We start from the raw sequence: 27,061 nt of genomic DNA, 5'->3' as shown, positions 1-27,061 counted from the left end.
CATTTGAATAAGAGCTTTTGGAATTGCTCTGATCCCAGCACAATATTCTCTACTAGTACATATTACACTGTATTTATGCCTAAACTCATCATAGTCCAGTAGGTTACCTCTGTGATCCATTAGATGTTGAATAATAGACCATATTCCCTGTTCCATCCAGTTTTTAAAAAAGAAAGACTTTTTCTTTATCAGAATACATTGATTGTTCCAAATTGGTGAGTTATGAGGGGAAAAGTTTTTAGATCAGTTTCCAATAATGGAGGACATGCTGGTGGAATACAGATAACCTTATTGGCAGCTCAGTAATTCAAAATCACATTTCAACAGAAATTCTATACCTCCGAAGTCCATAAAAAATGTTGAAGGTAAACTAAACCAAATTGTTTCATACTGATTTATAAAACTTTGTAACCATTTTAGCTTTAAAGTACCATTCATAGGATCAAAGTCAATTGCATTCAACCCACTCTCTTCCAAAGACTCAACAATGTCATCTTTTCTAATATAGTGATGTTTGTTTCTCCAAATAAAATTTAAAACAATCTGGTTGATTGTTTTAATTACATTATCAGGGATAGCCATTGAATAAGCTGGGTAAATAAGTCTTGATATGGCTTCCATATTAGATAAATATATATAAATAATAAATAAATATAGACAAATCCCTCTGCAGGCATGTATTCAAAATCATTTTACTCTTTTTCAGAATATTATCTGTATTCATTTTCTCTCTATAACCAAGATCCTTAGAAATGGTAATCCCCAGGTATTTGACATCACTCTTAACTGGTATGCCATGAATAGATGTTAAAGGGTGATCATGGAGTGCCATCAATTCGCATTTATTCAAATTTAAGTATAGAGCTGAGGCTTTTGAAAAAAAAGAGATAATCTTTAAGGTTTTTGGAATTTTTGACGCATGTTTTAGGAAGAGGGTAGTATTGTCCGCTAATTGACTAATAATCAATGAGCTTCCCAAAACATTCAACTGTTGTATTTCATCAGTGTTCTTAAACATAATGGCTAATATCTCTGCAACCAAAATGAAAAGCAAGGGAGTTGCAGATATAAAGTCCATGACTGCTTTTACTATCCTGGTGTATCGTTGGTGTTGCATTACCGCCATCTTATTTGTTGTTGTTTTACCATTGAGCATTCTTCTGGAGTTAGTAAACTCCTACATTGTCTGGATTGTCAGATTTTCCCTATCAATCCTGGGACACTTTCTGCCTTGTCCACTTCCAACTCACTCCAGTATGTCTTTTAAACCTGACGAAAAACATATACTCATTCATCAACTACAGCTCCAACAAAGCTTTAACATGGTACCAATGGTCAAGACTCATGATATGTAGTTGTTGAATGAAATAAATAGGGGATTTCACAAAAAACAGAAGGAACACATCTGAGAGATCACAGACTGCTGCTGACAAAACGTACTACAGCATTATGAAGACAAGCCCATTGCTCCCATTCATGTAGTCACTGAGCTGGACAAGACAAGTACTGAGAATAAAGGTTTATTTATTACACACAGTCTCTTCCTTGACACTACTTGACAGTAGCGTTGATTCAGGATTATCTTTAAAGTATTCAACAGCAGCATGTTACACTTTGCTCTTGTGGCAGTGTTTCAGAGCGTCTTTTAGTGCTGCCAGCACCATGTCAACATTGGCCTTGCTGCTGTTGCATCCCATCAGGCCAACACGCAGCACCTGAAAAGACCAGAAACATCTAGGAGTTAGGCTGCATCAGACTTAAGCCTCTTCTTGGTGGGCATATACAGTACGAAGTGAAGAACCGAGTAGCCAGGTACAAAATCTCTTACCAATCCAACTGATGGTCCAAGCCCTCCTGAAATCTCTAAATTATGTGTTTTCATGATGTATGTTGTGATTTCTTTCCAGTCATATCCAGGAGGTGCAACAATAGTGGTAACTGTAGGGAGTCTTGCTTTCTGTAACAACCATTTACTGCAAGTCAGAACTCGTACATTTTCTTCCATATATCGTTTTATATAATTATTATGCAACGTAGGTCATTATAAATATGACATGATTGTGTTCAAACTTGAAACTCACCTTTTCTCTGACAAAAAGTTTGAGTCCCATGCTCTCTAAACCAGCGTGGAAATACTCTGCCACTTTTTGATGTCTTTCCACTGAATTCTCCAGTCCCTTACATTAACAGAAAATGTCATACAACAGACAAATGATAATAGAATAACTGACAATTCAGGCATAACCCATTTCCAGTTTGTACATGTTAATTTTCAGGTGACTAATCAGGGTTTAGTAGCCTATGCTAACACTAACTGTCTGTGACATAGCTATGCTAATAGGCACAGTGGTGCTCAACTAAATGCTAATGACAATGCTAACATGTTGATCTTCTTTTACACATTCTATGATGCTGATGTTTAGCAGGTATAACATTTACCATGTCCATCATCTTAGTTTAGCGTACTAACTTTGCTAATTAGTACTGAACACTGCACAATGGACAACGTGCTGCTTGCATGTTGGTACAGCAGTATTCTGCTTATAAAGCTATTATTGTTTGCATACAAAGCAAAAGCTAGTTAATGGCTAATTCATAGTTATACCTTGTTCTTACAAATGTGTCATTGGCACAGAGGTTGTTGTCACTGACTAAACATTAGCCTGCTCAATGGCTCTCTGTACAGAATTGTTAAGGCTCGACAAAGATGCCAAATCTAAATTTTTCATTCTAACAAATGTCCCACCTCTTCAACAAGGACAGCCAGGCTCTCCCTCAGACAGTAAAAAGCAGTGACTGGACCTGTGTGGTGATATCTATAGACAGGAAATGGAGAAGACAGTGCAATATTTAGAAACTGTACAAGTCTGGCTAAAAATTTGAAATATAATCAGTTCATGTCTGCAGGAACAAAAGATGTCTTACATTCTTGACAGCTTGTCATCACATCCCCAATAGTTTGCAAGCCAACTCAAATCCAAGAAGAACGACACAGGCTTCGTCCTCCGGTTAAATATTTTCTGGCTGTGGGCAAATTCAACCCTAAATACACATGCTACATATATTTTAAACTATTACTTGTATATGCATTTCTCACCATGCTCTTTCACTAAATGATATGGGTGCTGTACCCGGAGGAGCATTCAAAACCTTTTGGGAGCCTGTGTATAAGATATCTATCCCTGCAAAACATCCACAAAAGAAATCTTTGGTGCCATCAAAACAGATAATTTCACACAATAAATGCTCTCATCAGCTGCCCTAGAGAAACTGGAAACATCTAGCAGAAATTAATACTAAACCTTGCTGGTCCATGTACAGAGGAGCCCCTCCAATTGACGCCACAGAGTCAACGAGAAACAAGCAGTCATACCTGTTGGCACAGTTCATAATATAGCAATTATCTGCCCTTACTTTTGTTATAGATGTGATGATGACAGAGGATTGAGCGCCGCAGTATACCTGTGGCACAGTTGTCCGATGCCATCTAAAGGATGCAAGACTCCTGTAGAAGATTCTCCATGTGCAAGGAAGAACAGCACTGGCTTGTGTTTTGATAAGGCCTGTGAGGAGATAACAGTATGATGACCATGGTATTGACAGGATGGATTTGAGTTACCTGAGAACTGGAATGTCAGAGTAATACCTGCTCAATTTCTGCATTAGTGAAGACACCACCAGGGGGCGTCACGATGGTATTCACTCTGGCACCTGTGGGATTGACACACACGATATTCTTTGGTTTAATCACCTCAGAATAATTTAAATTTCATTAATTTAAAGCTGATTTTAAAAGATTAGTTTAGTCAATCCCACATGCAAATACTAGTGCTCCAATGTGTGTTAATCTGCAGCTGAAAATAGTGCCCAATAAATGCACTGTTTACTCCTGTTTAGATATTGTTTGCTAAATACTACAGTGTCCAGCTGTTATATGAATTGCCTGAGTCTTACTATCAAATTAAAATATTTATATTTATAGTATATGTGATCTGTTTTAAAAATGTACATCTTCAGTAGGAACAATGGGTTTGGGGTTGACAGGGATGTCAGAAAGTATTGGGAGATGGACTAACTCATTCGATTTGGTCTTTTCATAGGATTTGTTGACAGAAAATATAGAATACTACCAGCTTTACCTATCCTCTCAGCCATTTCTGCTGCTCGCTCTCCCCATATGCCGTTGACTGCAGTCAGCACGCTCTCCCCTGGCTCCACTGTGTTGAAGATGGCACACTCCATAGCAGTGTGGCCAGTGCCACTCACGGCTAAAGTCATGTTGTTCCGAGTCTGGAACATGTACTGGATTCCACTTTTGATGTCACTCATTATCTGTGATGTGAAAAGAGCAAATGTTGGTGAAAAGGGTAGTTTAGATAGATCTGGTCTGAACACAGGTTAGCTGCCACTCTTTAAGTCTGCCCAATCCTGAGCGAGCTAGATATCAGAATATCTGATTAGTAGATCAGCAATACGTTTGGGTTTTTGATTTTGCTTAGACAAAACAAGACATTTAAACGTAAACCTGTACTTTTGGAAATTCAAAAATTTTATGGGCCATAACGATTTATCTAGAATATAACAATAATCAATTTATAATGAAAATAAATTAGTTGCAGCCCCAATTGCAAGCATGCTCTCTCTCTCTCACTCTCTCACACACACGTTTGTCTTTCTGTACTTGTGAGGCCCCTCACATGACATAATGCAATCGCTTGACATGCTTAACCCTATTACCCTAACCCTTACCAATTTCTAACCTAACCTTAAAAACAAGTCTTAACCAAACAGTCCTTTGAAGTGGTGAGGGCCTGCCAAAGTGTCCTTACAATGCAGAAATGTCCTCACTACAATGGTTTAAAACTGAAATTAGTCCTCACAAAGATAGCAATACAAACAGACATACACAGTTGCTTTGCTGAATAAAAACATTCAATGAAAATGATACAACTTTGCTGCAGTTTAGCAATTTCCAGTTGTGGAAGATGTACATGGATCCTTTACTTGGGTAAAAGTAGCAATGCTCTGTAAATGCTTACAAGTGTGCGCACAGTGGAGATGCTGAAAACCATTTTAAAAACACTAAAATGTGTCTCAACTGAGTAGGGAGATTGGGAAAGCACAGGGAAAAATTTTACAATCATTCCCACACTCCTTCACAGTGTCAATACTACATCTTTAGCTTTTAAAGTGGATATCATTATACTGTTTGTGGTAGCAGTAGCCTGCAGTTTACTTGTATTTCTCGTATGCCTTTTTTCCTTGAAGGGCTGCATCACGCGTGTTAAATAGCCTACACCCAGTTACCTCAAATATCTCTGGATGCATGTGTCCAATGACAGGTTTGGCCCCTGCCTCCAAGATTCGTGGAGGAACATTAGAAGGTCCTGGTCCAAACATGTGACGATGAGGAACCACCAACGATTTCTGCAGGCATTTCGGTGGGGGTACATAGAAGGACGACATGTTCAAGGCAGTGTGACAAGCGCAGTAAAACCACAAAAAGCCGTGGAAGCAGTTGAAGTAGAGCCTCAGGTGAGCACACCCCTCTGTTTGACCAGTGAGGTCCTCCGGTCAGGAGTCTGTCACAACATTTGCTGGTTTTATCTCGTCTTCTTGTTGCTTTCTGTGCACAGTGAGCTCAGGTAGCTTGATACCTTCCCATTTTAAAAGGAAGTCACCCAACATGTCCTCAAATGTTAATCATTGACCAGAGGCTCTCCAGAGCGGTAGACTTAACTATTACACTGCTATGCCTCTTCCCTAGTAATATTTTGGTGTAATATACAGAATTGGCAGAATTCTCCCTTTTGGTGATAATAAGAGAATAAAGGCAGATAAAAAAGGATAATCTCATTGTGTAGACTCCCCAAAAGATTCAGAACTGGATTTATTATTCAATCTTGGAGGAGGCTGCTATGGATCTGAATCATATGTTGTATCTCATCATGTTAAAGCACACTTATCTAGAAGCCAAAGAAAAAACTTACAAAAAAAAATTAGAACACAGACTGCGTGGGCTGTGTGATTTGGAAGAAGCAGAAAGTGAGAGCTATTTATTTTATATTTTTTAAATACTTTTAATTCTGATGTGCGTGAGATTTGAAGGGTTTTAACTTTGTCTCAGACACCTGAAAATGAAGGAACAATTTTGAGTAGTATTTATTAGGATATCTACAGTATTCAAATTTAAAACAAATTTTTGGACTCTATTTAGTATTATTTATAAATATGGCATTCTGGATCTTGCTGTAAGCACATGCTGGCAGGGCACAGTGGTATTCATAACAAAATAATACAATTCATCGATTTAATTTATTTCTGTTGTTTTCATCACATCGGCCACGATAGACTTGGCTTATCATGTCCATAAACACTTTCTTAATGTCTTCTTTCTCTGCAGTTTCTGTAGCTTTGATCAACTGGAAACAGGCTCTGTTGCCAGCTTTCTATTTCAATGTTTTGGTTGGTTATTGGCACTTAAATTCAATTTCTGACACTATTCTAAGATAATAAAATATAAAAGCATGTATTAGATGTGAAAGAAATGAACAACCCGGTGCACTCTTATCAACAACACAATAACTCTTTGTTGAGGTTTATTACAACTTGCTGTCATTATTTCATATAGTTTCACATTTTCTTCTGAGGGATGAGGAGATGCTTCCCCAGAGGCTCGGGGCAGAAGGAGCCTTCTCTGTACACCAGCCGCCCCCTGACAATGGTGGCACACACCACTCCTTGCAGTGTGACGCCGAGGTAAGGAGTTAGCTGTACACACACACAGACACACACACAGGATTATAAGCGCACTCAAAAAATGTGCTCCTTATATTACACCATTTGTTCACTTAATGTGGTTTACCTTGTTTTTATGATATACGCTTGCTGCTTTAATCTGCATGACAGAAAATGAAATGAAGCTTAATACAATGCAAGTGTATAGCTTTTCTTTGTTGAAAAGGCCCTACATATTTAAGTAGATTTCTTTATACTAACTTCAAATTCTCTCTCTGGGTCCCATATGGCCAAGTCAGCATCATAGCCGGGAGCAAGGCTGCCCTTCTGGTTGTCAAGGCTACACAGCTGGGCTGTTTTCTGGCTGAGGAGTCTCACCACATCAGACAGCTGAAAGCCTCTCTTACTGGCTGAAGTCCAGAACAGTGGCAAACCTGTATATGATTAAATATAGAGAACTTAGTTAACACCATCAAATATTTAGGTTTTTCATAGTTTGTCTCTTTTGTAAAAGTGCAGTCATGGCAGAAAGTGTCACAATCTCATTGAGGTTAAGTATTAAACTTTGTGGATTAGTGTCAGAGTCTTCCTGGTGTCAGACTTTGACCACTCTCTCACTGTGTCTGAACAGTAAATGATTGTTCTGTCTGGCACCCCGCTCTTGTTTACCTCCCTGTGAACTTTGCCCAGTGTGGGTGACTGTCAGAAGGATTACGGGTAGAAAGAGGGAACAGCCAGTCCAATGTAAGGGAAAATGTGCATATACAATCCCTGTGATATTGCACAGGCCAGGTTTAAGTTGAGTGTGTTAGCCAGGGGATCTTTTATATAAAGACAAATCCCAGAGCTGCTCTACACAGTGAATAATATGAAAACCACTGTGACTCTGCAGCACCCATGTAAACTTTACAGTGATGCTGGTGCATTTTCCGATTCATAGCAAAAAGTTTTATATTTAGAAATTAAAACACTCATTAGGAAAAGTATCTATGATAAGTGGTATAGTATGTGTCACCTGACATGTTCAATTTAGTGAACTGTCTCAAATCCCTCCCCAGTAAAATTAATCATTGAGTGAATTAAATCAGGGCACCAATTACAGATTCAATGAATATGGGGACACATCACCTGTGACACAATTTTGGGACAGAGAAAGATAACATCACATCAAACAACTCCTGATGGTGGGCTACAATGTCATGAAAAATGAAGTTATAAAAGTTATAAAAATAAATGTTTATACACTGCTTAGCATTTGCAGGAATAACAATGGCTGTTATAAGCCATTGTCATAAGCAAACTTTGAGTGGCAGCACAACTAGGTGTAAACACAACATTATTGCCTTATAACATTGATATGGCGAACATGTTTGCAAACATTTGTCTATTTACGCCCCCCAATCCAGCGGACAAAAACTTCAGCATTCATTTGAATTCTGTGGAGGAGTCTGGCCACATGGTGAATGTAAGTGCAATATTCACTCTTCTTTTAGCGCTGGTGTGGTCTACATCAATTTTTGAAGGAAATATATTTCTTTGGGTGCTAAATGCTCCACCATGTTCACAGGTAGTTGTTAACTTTCGGTTTATCAGAGCTCTTAGCTGACAACAGCTGGCTGGAAATGTGGTTGATGAGAACAGTTAAGAGTGGACCAAAACTGTACAATTGTGGGCCGTCAAACCAAAACAATGAGCTGAAAGAGGCTTAAAAGCTGAAGAGCGAGAGGGACTTTGTTAAAAATAAAAAAATTGTAAAAAATATTGATATTGTAGCTCTAGCTTTTTTTTTTTTTTTTACCTGCCAAAGATGTTGGCTATGTAGCCATTTTGGTATAATTTTGCTGACACTTATTCAATGCAATGTTTTTTACCATTTAGCTGCTTTATTTATAGTCTAACATATGACAAGTATGCAGAATTTTGGTAACACTCCCAGTCATGGACCATAGTTTTTACAATGCACTCTGGGACCTTCAGGGAATTGTCATGAATGAATATGGGAATTGGACATCCTGGAAAATGGCAGACACAACAGGTCGCAACACAACATGATGTTATGTTGTATTGCGTTTTGCATTAGCAGTCGTGCTATGACTACAGTTTTGATCGTTGCTCTACTGGATAAAAATTAAGTATGTCACTAGTCTGTAGTTACCAAACTGTAGAGATGAAATTCCTCCCCAAGCCTGAGTGAAGTCTCCACTATCCAGTTTCTTTAGATCAGGGGTGCAGGGGGAATGATCAGACACCACCATGTCAATATGCCCAGCTTTCAGTGCAGACCATAACTGCTCCTGTGGGGACAAAACCAACCTACTTGTTATCAAAGAATAATAAAGCAAATGCAACGCAATTTTATGTTGAGGCTCAAACTGAAAATAGTCAGCGTATTCTGTTTGCCTGGTTAATAGATCCTCTGATGGGAGGGCAGCACTTGAACTGTGTGGCCCCTGCAGGTATGTTCTCTGCACACAGGCAGAGGTAGTGGTGGGTAGTCTCCACTGTCAAGGGGGCTCCGGCCTGCCGTGCTTCCTGGATCAGTTTCATTGGCTTTGCAGAGGACAAGTGAACTATATGGCACCGCACCCTGGAGCAGAGAGAGGCATCAAGGCTACAAGCACAAACCAAATCCTTATCAGAATTATGCTGTATTATTGTTATTTGTTACAACGCTGATGTTCTTACTGGTACTGGAGGCAGAGTTGGGTGACTGTGCGAATTGCCTCCATCTCCATAACATCTGGCCTTGACTGCAGAAAGGTGGAGTACTGAGTAGGGTCTAACATGGGAAGGGTTGTAGGCAGAGGTATGTATATGTTACTGAAAACAAATTGTTTTTGGACAACAATTTACCTAAGCCTCACAGTTTCATGGAGTTTATACAAACCAGAGGAGGGCAGAATATCAGTGTAATATCTTTGGTTTTTGAATATCAAATGAGCAGATATAGCTTGAATGTTGCTACTTCTTGGTTGTAAACATTAAGTTAAACAATTTTCTGAACCCAATCCTGACAAATTTAAAGGGTCAGTTAACCCAAATCACAAAAAAAAGACATTTGCAATTACAACTTTCCCTAAGTGCAGACTGTTTTTTATGATCTCCACTGCTGCCACCAATGAAAAGTAACACCAACTAGATACCATCCGGGCTAAGCGAAAACATTTTTTTGTGATTTGGGTGAACTGAAAACTTACAGAGAGGAAAATCATTTTCCAAAACAAATCTTCTTGTTTCAAGATTAAGATGATCTATTGTACGCTGTAAAATTATTGTTACCGCCATTCTCCTCTGTGGTCTGTGGAACATCCCTCTCTGCATGAAACTAAAGAAGACAAAGCAGAAGGTGTTATTATTAAATTATATGGGGATGTGGATTTAATAATCACAAATGTTATGGAGGATGCTGCAGTTGGTGAGTTACCAGCAGCACACTTCCAGTGCCTTGCAGCTGCTTCATGGCCGTGTGTAGATCATAGTCAGTCACATGGGGGAACTCCTCTACCCCACTATGGATGAGGAAACACTTGAAACCAGCCACTCCAGCTTGGATCATGGGCCGAAGTTCTAGCTATATGGAGACATCTGTTGTTTGTGTTTGCTGTGGTAATAGTTTCATTAGTTCACAGCCTGGCTGACAATGTATTCATTTTGTCCAAGCTGTTCCACTTTACCTGATTGCCAGGAATCACACCTCCCCAGAAGGCTATGTCCACAAAACACTTCCCTGTCGCCACCTGCAGCTTCTCGCAAAAATTACCAAGTGTGGTAGTTGGAGGGATGCTATTTCTGTGGGAAACAACAAATAAACACCCTAAAATTACTGCTGGAAACTTAAAATCTAATGTCTCCAAACTGCTATTTCCCTTGGCGCCATTTGTCAAAAGCATCTTGCGGTTAAGTTGATCTTAGTCCCATTGTAATACTCCATGGGGAGAGGTCATCTCAGCCTTAAAAGGATTTTTTGGAAAACAAGCCTTTAATTTTCTCCATTACAGCTGAACATTTTTTTTGTTCTTGGGAGAAATTCAGCAATAGTTTGTTTTAAATCTTTATCTAAATGTATTCAGCACTCTATTTAGTCCTAAATATCAACCTTTCATGTTGCCTGCCAACTGACCAGCCGTACTAGCTAGGCTAAAGGCTGAGAGCTAAAGCAACGAAAGCAACAAACACACATTAGCTTGATGAAAACAGAAGTGTGGTTAGGTCATGTAGTTTTATTAATATACTAGTACACTAATAATACAATTACTAATATTACTGATATACTAGTGATAGTTGCATTGTATGTCATAATCTGACCATGAGAATGAATGAAAATGCTTTAGAGAGAGAATAAGTAAGTAAGTAAGGTGTATTTAATATAGCAACTTCATCATGGTCAAAACGTGCTTTACAAGAGTAATACACTGGAAATAAGAAAAGAAATACTGGTATAAAGGAAAACATTATGCAAGTCCACATCTCAGTCCACATGTTATCTTATACTCAACTGGTCAAATAAATATTTATTTATTTATTTAAATAAATAAGTAATATTTCTAGTTGTACTCTTGGTCAGTTACACCAAACTCATTCAATATGCATCTTATATTTGAAATTTAAAAAAACTAAATAAAACAAATGTAATTCTCAGATCCACAGTATGCACTACTTTCTTTATATTACCAGGCCTAATTACTTACACAGTTATTTCACAATCTTTACCCTGCTACCTTCACCTTCCACCAGTGACCTGTCCAACAGTGGGTATTGATTAATATGGGGAGGGGGGAGTATCCAACTTACAGCGGCATATCCACTACAGTAGTCACCCCTCCAGCTGCAGCAGCCCTGGTGGCGGTCCAGAAGCCCTCCCAGGAGGTGCGTCCTGGTTCATTCACATGAACATGGCAATCTACAATACCTGGCATCACCACACTGTCACCCACATCCAACACCTGCCAACATTGGGTTACATACAGAATAACACCAAGTGCAAATCGATTGTTAAATCCATGCATATGAACTTATAAACGTATATTTAATTGTTGCACTCCACTAGGAGGATTCTCCTGAAACTGGGGTCAATGAGAGCCAGCTTACCTGACAGTCACCGTCCCCAGAAACGTCCTTGTCTGAGAGTATTTGGTGGATTTTCCCGTCCTTTATTACGATGACAGCCGGACGGACTTCATCACCAACCAGTACCCTTTTACTCCGCACAGCACTAACCTGTGATCCGAGCTCCATGTCTGTCTTTATTAAGATTCAAGAGAGTAGGCTGCAGACTCTCCTAACTCTGCTTCTACACTAGCTCTGTGGCACCACCCCTGCGCGTTCCCTCAAAACCCTGCCCTCGCACTCAAATAGCCCCTGCTTGCGCTTAGAATCGCTCTGCCTCCGCTCAAAATGACTTGCACTCAGATATATTGTTGCTTGCACATATGTCTTGCGCTCCAGGGTCCGTGTGCGTTTTGATCATTTGTGTATTTTTGCTTTTGAACCAAAAAACAAAGAAGCGGAAATACCGGCCTGCACTACGAAGCGGGGTAACTGGCTTATCCAGGTAGGCCTACCTTCAGGAGTAACTTCGTGACGTCGGGTGCAACTTTCCGGTTAACCCGTACTACGAAAGGTGGATGGGTGTTACCCGAGGTCTGTTCTCATGGCAATTTACGCTGCAATTTACGCTTTTGTTCGTGGTTAACTCGAAGTTACCCTGCACGTGGACTACACACCACATCTGTACTCAGTGTTAAGGATGACAAGTAGGTTATTTACACACCACTTGATAAAATATGTTTAGATTTTATCCTGATTTGTAGCCTACCGCTGCGGTTGCAATGAAGTTCTGAACAGACAGCGAGCCCTGCAGCCTTTGTGATTTCAGAGAGGAGATCTATAGTTTACGGGATAGTTTCTTAGATGTAGCCCATCTGTCGTCTATAATTGAATTCTCCTAAGTGATTTCACATATTTAGATTATTTTACGTGTCCAAAAAATAGGGAGCCAGGGTAGGGGTTAATAAACCGAGAAAAAAATTCCTAGATGAGTGTGAAATTTAGCCTACAAGAAGAAAAATCGGAAATTCCCTGAAATTAATGTCACAAAAAATCGAGAATCACTCTGGTGTTTTCTTCTGAATCTGCCCAATCCACGGCAAAGTCTCTAAGGTGCAAGATAGTGATTGTGGGCTAAACTCACGAGTATTTCCTCACTGCTAAATCCGATTGCCAAGAATGCATACTACACGGCAGACGTGTGTTTCTCTCATAAATGCGTGACAATAATGTCAGAGAATATTCAAGTTTTTTACGGGCAGATTAATCGTGGAAATTAAATTTAGTCTCCGCTGGCTTCTTTTTTTAGTACGATGGAGTTTACGTGCAGTTGGACCTTTACCATATTACACATAAAAGAAGAGCACATAAAAACATAGACACATTTCCTGACACTATACCAACGCACATTCCTCTGGAGAAAGACGGAGCATGCGCCGTTGCGAAAAAAACTGCCTGCACGGCCGAACACGCCCCTTTTATGCGAACACGCCACTTTTATGCGAACACGCCCCTTTTATGCGAACACGCACCAACTCCAATTAAGTTAACAACGATTCAACCAACCAACATCTTATCCACCGTGTTGTACCGTTTAACTCCAGTGTAGGCGGTCAGAGTTTGTCAACCCTGAGTTTTCCTGATAACCCCGAGTTAACTCTGAGTAGATTGAACTCCCTTCGTAGTACAGGCCTCATGTTTTTTTCTGTTACTGAGACATGCTTTAAGAAAAACCAAAAACAGTGTGAATATACCAAAATAAAAGCAAAGAGTGTAGAATAGCCAATATGCAAGCACTAGCCTATACCAGGGAAACGTGGGAACAAAATTAAAATAGATAAACCTGGACCGATGGAAGTATGTTAGCGCATTGTTTGGTGCAATAGTATTCGTAATATAGCTAAACCTAAGTTATTATTGTATATGCAAAGATATTACTGTTAGCACTGACGTTTAATTTGGTTTCCACCATGATGCTCTGTTGCTTGAGTGAACGCAGAATCCACATCACGCTGTTTCATCTCTTTACCAGTAGATGGCAGTATGAGTGTATTTAAATCTTTTCACACAGTTTTTAATTGTTGTTTTTTTTTATCCAGTCTATGATTTAAACTAAGCCTATGGCTGGTTTGTATTTTTGTAAAGTAGTAAACTAGTTTACATAGTACAAACAATTAGGCTATCCAGGTTATTAATAAAGATGTATTTATTGCGGTTCATTTCGTTTGATATTTAGTTTATGGTTTATTTGCAACCTATGTAGCTACAACATAGGCTATATTTATTTACATGCATATTTTATATCATTTCAGAACCAGGACTATATGGAAAAATGAGCATATGTTGATCATGTGGGAATAAATAAAGGACAACTGAAAAGTAGAGATATTTGCTTTGCATTTATTGGACACCTGTTGCAACCATGTCATAGCAGCAGGTGCTCCCCGTCTTTACACTGCACCTTCATCACTGTATCATCATCATCATCATCATTCACTCTGAGTTTAGCTTACTCTGTCAGCTTAACAGCTCTGTCAGCAAACACATCAGAAATTTCATAATGCTGGATATTTGGTCTTAAGAATGATTTACTACTGTGCTTTAGGCTATAGCCCACTGTGTGAGCAGTGTTTAAGGAGTTAACTGTATGATATATTCACACCTAGTTTTAGATTAGTTTTAGTTAACTATACACATTACATAAGCCTACTTTTATTTTGAGTTTTTACACTTCACTTCCGCTTTTGCCTGTCCGCCTTTCGTTTTCGCATGTATGGCTGAATACCCACAGTTTTTGAGGCGCGTTAGGGCTATCCAACAGTCAAATCATATAAGAAGAACGGTAAACAATCAAGCATGGAAGGATCAACCCTGACGTTAAAAGGGTTTGAACAAAAAAGTTTACATAGATTTAAGATGGTGAGTCTAGTGGGTCCAGGGGTTACAGAATCAGCTGTAGCTCTAACTTCCAGCTTCCATTGTGACACAGTGAGCACATCTGGAAACACTGTGGTAGACAGCTAGTGTTGTAGCCAAGACCAAGTCAAGACCAAGACCAGAGTTTATCAAGACCGAGACAAGACCAAGACTTTTAGAGGCTGAGACCAAGTCGAAACCAAGACCTAGGGAGGGCGAGCCCGAGTCAAGACCAAGACCAGTTCCCTACATTACATGACACACAATAAAATGTGGTACGGGATCATAGGTACTTCTCAAATTGATCTGAAAGATCCACATTCCCATTAAAACACCCACATACAAACACTAAGAGCTGAATGTCAACGTAAGTATCTTAATTCAACGCTCCTTTTCCATGCTTAACATCACGGGGAGATGGGATGGGAGGTCATTAATGGTAACAACACATTTTTAATTAGTGTTATTGGTTGCATTTGAAGAAATATGTTATACATACAATCAAAGTTAGGATGTTAATAAACCATTTATTGATATTCCCAAAATTATGGTCTTGACTGGTCTTAAAATAAAATCAGAGTCCTCAATGTCCAAGACCGAGACAAGATCGAGTACAACTGCAGTCGAGTCCGAGACGAGACCATCAAAAAGGGGTCTTAAGACCAGTCTCAAGACCGGTCTCGAGTACTACAACACTACAGACAGCTGATCCAAAGCTGTGACCCCAAGTGTTCATTGATTTCCAGGTGAAACATCTCTGCAGGGAGGAGGGCAAGTCAGTGGAGCGTGTGTTAACCTCAAAGTATTATATTACACTTTTAAACTACACTGTATTGGTTATGTGTTATGTGTGGTATGTCTGTGTCCTATACAGATACATTGTTGTGGAGCAAGCACCCAAAACTTTCACTTGCCTTTATATACTTTGTATACAGTGAAGTGACAAATAAATGTGATTTGACTTTGCTACATGACCATGTTTCCCTGTTGCTGTGTACTCAGGTCTATTAATACTTGAAGGTTAGGATGATGCTCAGATGACAACAAAATGTGCAAGCTTTTTTTACTCGGGGGAGTACAGTGTTAGCTGTAGCTGTTTAATCTGCACAGAAGACCGTTACTGTTATGTTAGTGACGCAATGCTGCAGACCACACATGACTAGCAGAAGATCAGCTGACAGAAGCCAAGTCACCACAGTCAGTAATGCTAGCATCAAACATCAACAGTGCCCAATCCTAAATCTTAAATGCCAAATGTACAATCCTGAATACCAAATAGCCAATCCTAAATCCTCAATGCCCACTTCAAAATGTCAAATGTGCAATCCTAAATCCCAAACGCACATTCCTAAATCCCAAATCCCAATTGCCATGATTATTTTCATTTCGATTTGGACTTTTAGTTTGAATTATGACCCAAAAATATCCTCCATGGTAGCCCACAGTTTAAAGTTGAAGTAGACAAATGTTTTGTCAGGTGAGCAATCCACATAGACAATAGTTTTCTCACAACTGCTACAGTTGAAAAAAAGTTGAATAGGCATAGACACGTTTTGTAACATGTTCAGTCAACATAGCAATGTGACATAATTTTGGCACAAATGGAACCTGATAGATGGTAAATGAACTTGTATACTTGTAGGCAGGGGCGGATTGGCCACCTGGCAATTCTGGCATATGCCAGAGGGGCTGGAGTATTTGTTTCGGGGTAACTCGCTGAATTTTGTAGCTAGAGTTCTCAAATTTTTATACAAAGTATCGACATTTGTTCACTACAAATGGCACCAATTCAATCCTCTACAAGAATATTACAGACTTCGTGAGTTGATGTCAAATGCAATGTGTTCCCTTGTTACAACCTACCCCAATAGCGGTGTAGGTTGTAACAATCACACAAAAGAATCAAAAATAGATGTCACACTATATGATATGCTTCCAAAACAGGTAATTATATAAAAGAACAATGTTTCTCTCTTGCTGTAACGAACTTTGTCTGATGACTCATGCGCATGTACAGTATGTGTTTGTAAATTTATCTATAGAATAAACTTACTTAAAAGTATACTTAAATACTATTACAATGTAATTAATTAAAGAACATCTCTGTACATCCTTAGGTCTAACTAAAAAGAGGTGTGTGTGTGTGTTAGTGTGTGTTAGTGTGTGTTAGTGTGTGTGTGTGTGTGTGTGTGTGTGTGTGTGTCAATGTGTGTATATTCTTATTCAGAGTCACAGTCAGTGCTTGAAGTGGGCCATTAATCACTGGTACATATACCAGCACTTCTTGCACACAGGCAATTCTCACAAGCTGCCCATACACTTTTCTACCCTCTCCACCGGTGGAGACCAAGTATGGAAAAGGTCAAGTGACGATACATACGCCAACATGTGAACAACATGTGAAAGTACTGGTCACAGTGCTGACAAATTAATACTGGTAACCCTGGAGTGCAGGTTTGGTGGGCCCAGACTGCAAAGGGCACTCTGTAAAATACAACCCACCCCACCCCTGTCAGCCAATGTTGAGCTAGCTGTATTACCATAGTGGTTTGAAATTAGAAAGGAAAAAATGCATCACATGTTGCCTGAGAATCTATATTTCAATCTAATATAAGTCAAACAATTCTATCTGCAATAGTATAGACACTAAATAAAAATAGTCTTGGTCAAATTTACTTTCTTACCTCAAAATCATTTTTTTCTCTATATATTCTGAATGCACCTCTTTCCAGACTTGATAACCAGCACGCTTGATCTGGGAGGAAGTAGGTAAATACTGAAATGATCGCCTAACTCCTATCTTATCTCTGTTTGGTGGAATTGGTGTTGTTACAACTGTCCCCATGTTACAACCATACCCGGTCTCCCCTACGTTAAGGGCCGCCCAAAATATTTGGCGACCTATTTAAGCATTTTGCACTGAGAAAGAAACACTGAGAGAAATGATCTTCCATTACGTTATAAGACTCAGAAGGTGGATATTTCACAAGCATGGACCAGGTAAAGCAACAGTGAACACTTTGGTGTAGGTGCAACTAGGTACAATGTTGGTTTCGGTTTCGATTGGCTTCCTCATTAACAAGCCTCCTCCGCGCACCCGCGGGTGAAAATCGCGAGTGCTGTGTCATTTCGGCCACTTCATAAAACAGCCCACTGCTGATGGAGAAAGTCAAGAGGGCCGACAAATACAGGGAAAGAGAAAAAGAAAGAGGTAGGGCAAGCCGCTGTGTTTGCAGCAGGTGTATGTTCCGTTATTGTGTGAAAATATTAGAAGTGAAGGCAAGGAGAGCAGAATTAAGTAGGCCAGTGAGAAATATTTTTATTCATGTGTATTCTAATGTTGAGAGCAGTGTGTGGGAAAACATTTTCTGCAATGTTCTATAGGCTACCGTGTTCATGGATGTTGCTGGAATCGGTACAGACAGAGAGCCCTGGTCTTCTTTTAGGCTAGTGCTGGGAGGAAGGATGCTGCTGTTGGCCCAGCAGAGACAGGGAGTGTGGTAGAGGTAGGAAGAAAACAGTCACACAAAAAGTTCGGGTTGTAATTGACTGCAGTAGAGAAAGACAGTAACAGCAGACAACCAGACAGAGAGCACAGACTCTACAACACACTCAGATGGACAGCTATTGTTTTAACTGCATGTGCAAAGTTGTTGTGTGCTCTTAAAAAAACTATTGAGCATTGTGTGCCAGTCACATACATAAAATGTTACAAATCTGTTACCATTGGTGTCGCTATGGTCGCTGGGGACATGTCCCAAAGACGTTTTGAAAGCGAAATTGGTTAAAATATGTTCTGAAAAATAGCTTGGAATCACAAATTATATCACAAGTGAAAATGCTTTGTTTATTTGCACAATAACAAAACATGCCATGCAATTTAAATATAGAAGAAACAAATGTGCATTGTCCAAGAAAATTACTTAAGCAACAAAAAAAGCTACTGATTTTACTGCATTATATTCCATTTTATTGTTATATTTTGAATTGTCACCTGCTGAATTTTGTGCTGCCATTCATATAAATAAAGACATTTACTCCATAAAGTGGTGCAGGAAATGTCTCCAGAATGCAGGACCCCCAGACCCCCCACTCAAACATTTTATCATGGAATACTTATTCAAAATAGTGTAAAAATATCTTCTGATCTTGTTCTCATGACCAAAGTCTTTCATCACACCCCTATTTTCAGACCTTATGTCACCAGCTCTTTTCAACACAAAGTGCTGCACTTATAAACAGTAGGCCTACTGTTTATAGTATTTCACCATCTGTAAACAAATGTAGCCTAAGTAGTGAATGTGTGTTCCTGGGGACACATGGTAAGGTGGGCAGGCGTGGCTACAGTACCAGGGTTGAATTTATTTCCCAGTCTGCCCCTGCTTGTTGGCTATAGCGCCTTTCTAGTCTTCTGACTACTCTCCTCCTGAGCCTCTGCTGCCCCATGATATAGGCTAGCTGAACCTGGCAGTGGGGAGACTGTGATAGATTTGATGAGGATGAGAGACTGACTTTACATGCAGAATCAACCTCACAAATCGCAGAAATCATGTAAAACATGTGAAGATATTTTTTTGCACATTTTCTGATTTCAGACTTGTGTTATTTCTTCTGCCTGATAACATAACTAGGGCGTGGGAGCTACGAACAGCCTACGTTTTTGGCGGGGAAAGGATAACACATATCTCAAATGTGAAAAATGTAGATCATACCATAGTCATAATATATGCAGCCCTACAGGCAAAAGAGCAATGGTACAGAATATTAATAATCAAGCTGCAAGCTCTGTCTTGATTCTCCTCGCCTGCCTGTCATCACTATGATTGCAGGCGACTCACTCTGTGCGTCTATTGGCTGACGTTTGGAGGAGAGGGCTGGGTTTGGACCCTTTGGGTGCGGAGGGAGTCTGAGGGATGAAGGCGGACAGGATGCAACTTCGCCTCAGCAGCGGGCCTCATCCCTCCGTCCTCCCGGCGATGCGCTGTGGGGTATGACGCCAGGCCGTTTGACGAGCGCATTACGTGGGACTGGCAGAGCAGCACAGCACCCTGGATCCTAGTTATGTAATGCATCGGATGCTGCTGCACGTGAATTGCAGGGTGAAAAACTGGCGGATGGCTGATTCAGTGACAAATAACGGCGTGTTGGCGTTTGACTGAGCGTACAGGCGTCTGCTGTCTGCAAGTAGGCCTACAATGATAGAAGTACTTGTAAATCGCTGGAGTGCAGTGTGAATGAGTCAGTCTGGGCATCAGTGGCCTATCCGTGAGGTGCACAGACGTCTGGAGCCTGCGGAAGCTGCACAGCATTTTTTTTTTTTTTTTTTTTTAAATTTAGCCGACCAGAGGCGACTCAGTTTAAATTCGTCTCCCATATCAGTGGAAATAAACCAATGCGGGTTTGTTTCAGAGAAGAAACAGGTTCACATTTTGTTCTCAATCGCACTGGTTTAATCCAGCAGCCACTGAGCCGTGGTATAAACAATGGCGGGTCCCGAGCAGTCCCAGCAGCAGCAGCAGGTAGAGGAGAAGGCAGAGCACATAGATGATGCTGAGATGGCCCTGCAAGGTATTAACATGCTGCTCAACAACGGATTCAAAGAAAGCGACGAGCTTTTCAGGAGATACAGGTAGCCTAAGTATTTGATGCTTTATATAATGATGTGTTGCAGTATGCTGCATGCCGGAGTCTGTAATATGAGCGAGTGAAAATAATCTTCAAGAAAAATGTTACAAGTGGCTGAAAAATGATCTAGTGAAATAGCACTGAGTACGGCATGTACCATAGCCTACTTTACAAAGAGTGAAAACATTATTCCACATATATCTGTACAATTAAACATTAAATTACAGTTTTGTCTGTTTAAATGGACGTTAAAGCCTGTTTATAAATGAGTGTGTGTCTGTGGCTCCTAGGTGTCTGTCTTACCTGTCTTACCGCTGACATACTGTAGCATCTTAATTAAACAGAGATGACATTTTATGAACAACTATGCACCTAGGTGACCAAAATGTGAAATATGCATTTATTTGCTGATTTATTCGCAAATAGATAGTAGTTAGACCCCTGACATCAGTCATGACAGCTGACCATGGGGATTGCAGCTGTACCCGCACCTGAGCATGCTCAGCTTATGCTGGAAAAGTTACCATGCACAGTTACCCATGTGATTCATTCTCTTTGGTTTTTGGATGCTGAGACAGAAGTGTGTGACAAGTATAAGAAGAAAATGATTGAGATTTTGTTGTAATTAAGGAAGAAAATATTCATTGTTTGTTTCTGTTTTGTTATGTGGTCTCTACATCTTTCTCCTTGCTATTCTCTCCGTAGGACCCAGAGTCCACTGATGAGCTTTGGGGCCAGTTTCGTCAGTTTCCTGGTGAGTTTCCTCTCAGCTGGTAATAAAATGACCAAAAACAATGCCAGAAGAAATGGCAGTTAGTGTTAGGAATAGAAAAACAGTGATTAATATAACTGATGTAGCAGCAGCATTAGACTGAAGCCCATACAACCACAGTTCATAAGGAAAGGAACCATTAACAAGAACCTGAAATATTCCAATCCGTCAAATTGGTTGCATCGTTGTCAACACTGGCATCCTCTCCCTTGCTTTTCCAACCATTAACATAATGGATGCATCTTCCTCTCAAGAACAGTATTGCTCTTGCAGAAAAGCTCATTACTGTTACACTGCGTCCATCACCGATGGGAGAGGGACATTTTGCACAACATGGTCACACACACACACAAACACACATACATGCTCTGTCACTGCCCCTTGTGACGACACTCACGCATACCATGAAGCCAAATATGATGTCATCCTCTGTCCCCTGTTGCTAAATGGCCCTGAAGGCAGTGGGGGTGGTGACATATGACCATCATGGTGGGCATTGCGCATGCACAGGGATAATTAAATTCAGCATAAATGGAGATAATGCCTCAGTTATACAAGAAAATATCACAACGTGAAACCACAAAAGTCATCTCAAATATCACTCAAATATCATTCAATTTTCTCTTTTATCATTTTGTACTGCCTACTTCATTTATGTGTGAATATTTCCTCACTGGTTTAGGGTGATCTTAAGAGGTTTCAGCAACATCAAAACAAAGATGTTCTGATCGTGTTAGCTGTGTAGGATCTTTCCAACAACAAACGCACAGCAGTACAGATGTCACTGTGTTCCTCCATTCATTGTTATGCAGAAAGAGCCCTTTGTCCTTTTTAAGACTATTACATAACACTCCTTCCCTCTTATTTCAAGGTGTTTCTGTTTGTAAGCCAGCTCAGGCATAGATCTGCTCTGTCAAACAAGAGGATGATGATATTAGAATAATATATCATTTAAATATCACTGATTTTTAAAAGATCTATTATGAACAGAACCTTTTTGCTGCACTGCATTGCAGAATGCCATGATGACATTTGAGGAGGAGAAGATGCAGACGGCCTGTGACGACTTGAGGACCACTGAGAAACTGTGTGAGAGTGACAGCGCTGGAGTCATAGAGACAATCAGAAACAAGATTAAAAAAAGTGTGAGTAAAAACTATGGACAATTTAAAAAATACATGATATGGACTGTTTAATGGCTGTAAATGACCTAAAAACCTAAACTCTGATAATAATACAACCGTCAAAGTTGATCAGAGCTGAAATAAAGGGATACCGATAACACCACTTCACACATATATTGTTGCTGACATGTCCTATATCGTCCCCAGAACAGGCCACTGTTCCGATAACAATGTTTATATCCTCGGCGTCAGGCCTAATGATGTAGGCAGCAGTGAGATCATGCCAAACCCACTCACAGATTCTATTAGTTCTTCCGTGAAATGTAATCAGCAAAGTGAGGCTGGAGTGTGAGGGCTGGGTCATTCAGGAAACCCCTTGTTACTTTGGCTGCCAGCCTCTGGGGAAAGCTGCAGAGTGCATGTATATACTCCTTATTGAATGTGTGTATTACAGATGGACTCCCAGAGGTCAGGCGTTGTGGTCGTGGACCGCCTACAGAGACAGATTATTGTTGCTGACTGTCAGGTGTACCTCGCCGTGCTCTCCTTCGTCAAGCAAGAACTTTCAGGTAATCAAATCAAATTTCGAAACTTCGTATTTGTGACGAGTTCACATTATAACTGCATAGGAGATATGCAAAGTGAGGTGAGCAAAAAAACATTTGTTTATTAATTATTAAAACATTTGGTTTGGTTTTGTTCTTCCACTTGAGGCATTCTCCATGCAAAACCTCATCAAAAGTATCTTGTTTCTTGTTTCCACAAATAGCTTATATCAAAGGAGGCTGGATTCTTCGTAAGGCGTGGAAAATGTACAATAAGTGCCACAGTGACATCAGCCAGCTGCAGGAGACCTGTCAGCGGGGGTCCTCGGTCCACCAGGAGTCCCTCACGACAGACAACGCCAACCACAATGTGCCAGTGGAGAACGCAGTGACGCCCGAGGCCCTGGACCGGCTCAAGGGCTCCGTCAGCTTCGGCTACGGCCTCTTCCACTTGTGCATCTCCATGGTACCACCACACCTGCTCAAGATTATCAATCTACTGGGTTTCCCTGGTGACCGTCTTCAGGGCCTGTCCTCCCTTATGTATGCGAGTGAGAGCAAAGACATGAAGGCGCCACTAGCTACGTGAGTCGGGTTGTATCCTTTTTTTTTACGGAGTGAGACATAGCATTGGATAGGGAGGTTCAGGTGATGTATCCCTATAGATAATTTAAGAATTTAAAATTACTATAAGCAGTATTTTTTATATACAATATATCAAATGACTACGTGTGACTCTGTGAAGGTTGTCCCTCATATGAATGACCCCACAGATAATTATCACCCACCTCTGCAGGTCCCCCCAGCTCTACATTTCTGAATCTTTCAGCTCATAGTTTTGTTGTTATAGCCTGCAACTTGTTTTGGTTCACTTTCACCGCTCTCATCAGCGTCATTTTCAGTCATGACAGGCAGGTGTTGTCAGCAAAAAAAGCTCTGGAAGTACACTGTATGCTACCTGCCCAGCTCCTAGCAACCTCTATGACGCTAGCTGACCTTAAACGATCACCCTTGACCTCAGAAACAGCAATTATAAAATAATCTCACAACAAGGTCTGTTTAATTACTGTGGTAAAAATGAACTTTCTGTCCCCGTGTTTAAGCCAGGATGGATGAGAAGTCCTTAAAGTGCAAATGCATGACAAATCGGGTTAACTTGACCGGCTGTTTTTTAGCCTGATCTGGCAAACTGTTAACAAAATTTTTAATGGTAGGTTAAAGGTCAGCCATTATTAGTGTGTGAACCAAGATGTCCATGCCCCCCCCCCCCCCCTTTCTTTAAACAACACCTGGGGGGACAGTAGCTCAGCTTAGTCCGTGGGGATTTGGGTTGGAAACTGGAGGATGGGCGGTCCGAGTAAAGCACCAGCTTATGGACTGTATGTATAGACTGGTAGTTGGAGAGTGGCCAGTTTACCTCTTGGGCACTTGAGCAAGGTCCTTTACCCCTAACTGCTCTGGGCGTCTGACTACGTAGCAGCCCCTTCCACTGACATCTTGCCATACATTAATGCATGTGTATAGGTCCTGTTTGTGCATGTGTGTGTGTTTTGGACCTGTGTGTGTATAATAACAATTATAAAAAAGAGTGAAAATCTAGTGGAAAAAGTTATTTTTCCCTAGAGGGATTAGTAAAGTATGTCTTCTTGTTCTGAATTGAAATATATTGTGTACTGCCAATATTAGTATGTATAGTATATCAGTGAACTTCTCTGTCACATTTGGAGCTGGATATTCACCTTTCATAAACATTCAGTTCTATACAGATTCCCATTGAGCCTTAGATTAAAAATTTCACACTGAGATGAATCTTCTGTTGTGCTGCTCAGGTTGGCCCTCTTGTGGTACCACACAGTAGTGCTGCCTTTCTTTGCTCTGGATGGCTCTGATACACATGAGGGGCTGCTGGAGGCCAAAGCTATTCTGCAGAGAAAGTCGGTGGTTTACCCCAACTCATCCCTCTTCATGTTCTTTAAAGGACGGGTTCAGAGGCTAGAGGTATGTACAGCAGGCTCAGGGTCGGTGATGACACATAAGCCGCAGTGTAACATTATAGAGACATTGGACGTCTTTGACAGTAGAACCTTCCATTGGCTGGTACAGCAGTCTCTGTTCAAGCACATTTAATTAATATGCATGTCATATTGTTCATTAACTCATGAACATCTGATCCACCATTTACTTACCTCACACACTCATTCAACACATGCATGTAGTGTGTGTCTAACATAACTACCGTTACCTGTTGGCGTGTGTGTGTTCTCTCTCTCTCTCTGTCCCCAGTGCCATATCAACAGTGCTTTGGCCTGTTTCCATGATGCATTAGAGCTTGCATCAGACCAAAGAGAGATTCAGCATGTGTGTCTCTATGAGATTGGTACGTGTTTTCTCATCAGGTTAGTTGTGACATTCTGGCACTTGGTGCAGAGAGGGGTTCATTTTACTCTGTCTGCTTGTCTTTGTATAAGGTTGGTGCAGCATGATAGAGATGAATTTTGAAGATGCATTCAGGTCGTTTGAAAGGCTGAAGAATGAGTCGCGTTGGTCGCAGTGTTACTATGCCTACTTGACCGGAGGTAAGCCTATCACACACAGCTAACAACACTGCCGGGATGTGTCTACCTTATATTATATGGAGTCTTTTTTTGTCCTTTCTCAGTGTGTCAGGGTGCTTCTGGTGACCTGGATGGAGCAAGTGGCGTTTTCAAAGACGTGCAGAAGCTGTTCAAGAGAAAAAACAACCAGATAGAGCAGTTTGCTGTCAAAAGGGTGGGGTTTGCTGCAGATTTAACCCTTTTTCTCTCTTTCAAAAGTCACCACAACTGTCTCACATAAGTGTTCCTTCGCTGTCTGATTCCTATCTGCAGGCTGAGAGATTGAGAAAGACTTCCCCGACCAGAGAGCTGTGCATCCTCGGTGTAATTGAAGTGCTCTATCTGTGGAAAGCGCTTCAAAACTGTTCTTCTTCTAAACTGCAGATAATGAATCAGGGTGAATGTAACCTTCACGATCCATAACAACATAATAAAATTAGCTGCAGATTTCTGTGGATTTCATTTTACCCTGTGTGATAATTTGTTCTTTATATTTATTTAGTGTTACAGAGTTTAGATGAAGCTTCGTGCAGAGGCCTGAAACACCTCCTTCTTGGTGCCATTCACAAATGTCATGGAAATATGAGAGATGCTGTGCAGGTATCGCTCTACATTGAGTGCAGGATGATTTTGCAGTTGATCTACACTTTTAATGTTACTCATCTTGCTCTCTTTTTTCCATTTTATCGGTGATCCAGGCATTCCAGCTGGCTGCTAGAGATGAGTACGGACGACAGATCAACTCATATGTACAGCCATATGCTGTCTATGAGCTTGGATGTATACTCCTTGCAAAACCGGAGGTATGTCTGTTGCACACAGCATTCAGATCTTTAAATCACTTTTTTGGGGGGGACTGTACTGATGTGAACACATGCTCAGTTATAATATAATTTTTTGTATTGTGATCCAGACGGTGGGAAAGGGGAGGTCATTGCTACTTCAAGCTAAGGTAAAATATTTAGACATTAATCATCTAAATTTCTCAGAAAATGTGAAACATGTATTGTATGTTACAAGTAACTGATTACATATTTTACATTTGATGCCTTAGGAGGATTTTACAGGCTACGACTTTGAGAACAGACTTCATGTCCGCATCCATTCAGCCCTTGCTTCTTTGAAGGAAGTAGTGCCTCAGTGACTCCAGGAAAGGAACCTACAATACGCCAAGCCTTTCAAAATAACTGTATGACATCCCAGTGAACAGAGTCCTGTGTTTTTCATTCTTAAAGGAGATACACTTGTTTGTGTTCTTACCCATTCATTGACATGAATTGTCATTTCTGTGCATTTTGTACAGAGATACTGTATATATGGGTATGTTTTCATACTTTCATAGCACAAAGTATATGGGAATGGCTACCAAGTTGCTATGGCTAGCAAGTTAAAAAAAATATATGTCTAAAAACTAAAAAGCTATGATAATTTTGTTAGCCAGCAAGGTAGTGAATACATACACCAGGCAAGCCGCCTATGGGACAGGAATGTTGAGGGGCAGAGCAGTTTTTGGTGAAAGAAAAAGCTCCAACTTCTTGTAAAACCACATTTCTGTTTGATGACATGTTCATAAACAGTATGCCCTGTATAAATAAGATATATTTGGACTTGTTGGAAGGTAGCCTACATTTTTCCAATTTGACAGACCTAAGCTAACTTGTTAGCTGTTTCCCCTCGCTTCCTGTCCTAGCGCTAAGCTAC

At 40.4% G+C, this 27,061-nt stretch overlaps 3 protein-coding genes across 7 annotated transcripts; 1 reads left to right on the top strand and 2 right to left on the bottom strand.

Annotated features, from left to right (window-relative positions):
- Nucleotides 1–1,504: 1,504 nt before the first annotated feature.
- On the bottom strand, nucleotides 1,505–5,606 carry agxta (alanine--glyoxylate and serine--pyruvate aminotransferase a). The gene is made up of 11 exons (XM_046050153.1): nucleotides 5,308–5,606; nucleotides 4,140–4,332; nucleotides 3,647–3,711; nucleotides 3,463–3,563; nucleotides 3,303–3,373; nucleotides 3,098–3,182; nucleotides 2,926–3,024; nucleotides 2,747–2,816; nucleotides 2,082–2,177; nucleotides 1,829–1,957; nucleotides 1,505–1,715 (listed from the first exon to the last, which is right to left on the bottom strand). Exons 1-11 carry the CDS (start codon nucleotides 5,464–5,466, stop codon nucleotides 1,608–1,610), a joined length of 1,176 nt encoding a protein of 391 aa, XP_045906109.1. The 5' UTR covers nucleotides 5,467–5,606; the 3' UTR covers nucleotides 1,505–1,607.
- Nucleotides 5,607–6,562: 956 nt separating this feature from the next.
- Nucleotides 6,563–12,347, bottom strand: zgc:103559 (Allantoinase, mitochondrial). Its single transcript, XM_046050147.1, has 11 exons — nucleotides 11,827–12,347; nucleotides 11,530–11,681; nucleotides 10,413–10,527; nucleotides 10,163–10,309; nucleotides 10,018–10,063; nucleotides 9,424–9,517; nucleotides 9,139–9,325; nucleotides 8,894–9,032; nucleotides 7,000–7,172; nucleotides 6,866–6,898; nucleotides 6,563–6,771 (listed from the first exon to the last, which is right to left on the bottom strand). The coding sequence occupies exons 1-11, from the start codon at nucleotides 11,971–11,973 to the stop codon at nucleotides 6,634–6,636; spliced, it is 1,371 nt and encodes a 456-aa protein (XP_045906103.1). The 5' UTR covers nucleotides 11,974–12,347; the 3' UTR covers nucleotides 6,563–6,633.
- A 5,293-nt stretch (nucleotides 12,348–17,640) lies between these two features.
- LOC123971482 (tetratricopeptide repeat protein 39C-like) lies at nucleotides 17,641–26,607 on the top strand. Of its 5 annotated transcripts, XM_046050342.1 has the most exons (15): nucleotides 17,744–17,911; nucleotides 18,085–18,206; nucleotides 21,031–21,079; nucleotides 22,114–22,242; nucleotides 22,676–22,790; nucleotides 22,991–23,351; nucleotides 24,596–24,764; nucleotides 25,050–25,143; nucleotides 25,235–25,342; nucleotides 25,426–25,535; nucleotides 25,634–25,757; nucleotides 25,863–25,959; nucleotides 26,049–26,163; nucleotides 26,274–26,312; nucleotides 26,415–26,607. In XM_046050342.1, exons 3-15 carry the CDS (start codon nucleotides 21,047–21,049, stop codon nucleotides 26,502–26,504), a joined length of 1,584 nt encoding a protein of 527 aa, XP_045906298.1. In that variant the 5' UTR covers nucleotides 17,744–17,911; nucleotides 18,085–18,206; nucleotides 21,031–21,046; the 3' UTR covers nucleotides 26,505–26,607. The 5 variants fall into 5 exon arrangements, with proteins under 5 accessions (XP_045906299.1, XP_045906298.1, XP_045906300.1 ...); XM_046050343.1 differs by lacking the exons at nucleotides 17,744–17,911; nucleotides 18,085–18,206 and adding an exon at nucleotides 17,641–17,700; XM_046050344.1 differs by lacking the exon at nucleotides 18,085–18,206.
- The last annotated feature ends 454 nt before the right edge of the window (nucleotides 26,608–27,061 follow it).

The sequence above is a fragment of the Micropterus dolomieu genome, linkage group LG05 (genome assembly GCF_021292245.1).
Source record: "Micropterus dolomieu isolate WLL.071019.BEF.003 ecotype Adirondacks linkage group LG05, ASM2129224v1, whole genome shotgun sequence".
Classification (NCBI taxonomy): Eukaryota; Metazoa; Chordata; class Actinopteri; order Centrarchiformes; family Centrarchidae; genus Micropterus; species Micropterus dolomieu.
This window is presented reverse-complemented; position numbering and strand designations above follow the sequence as displayed.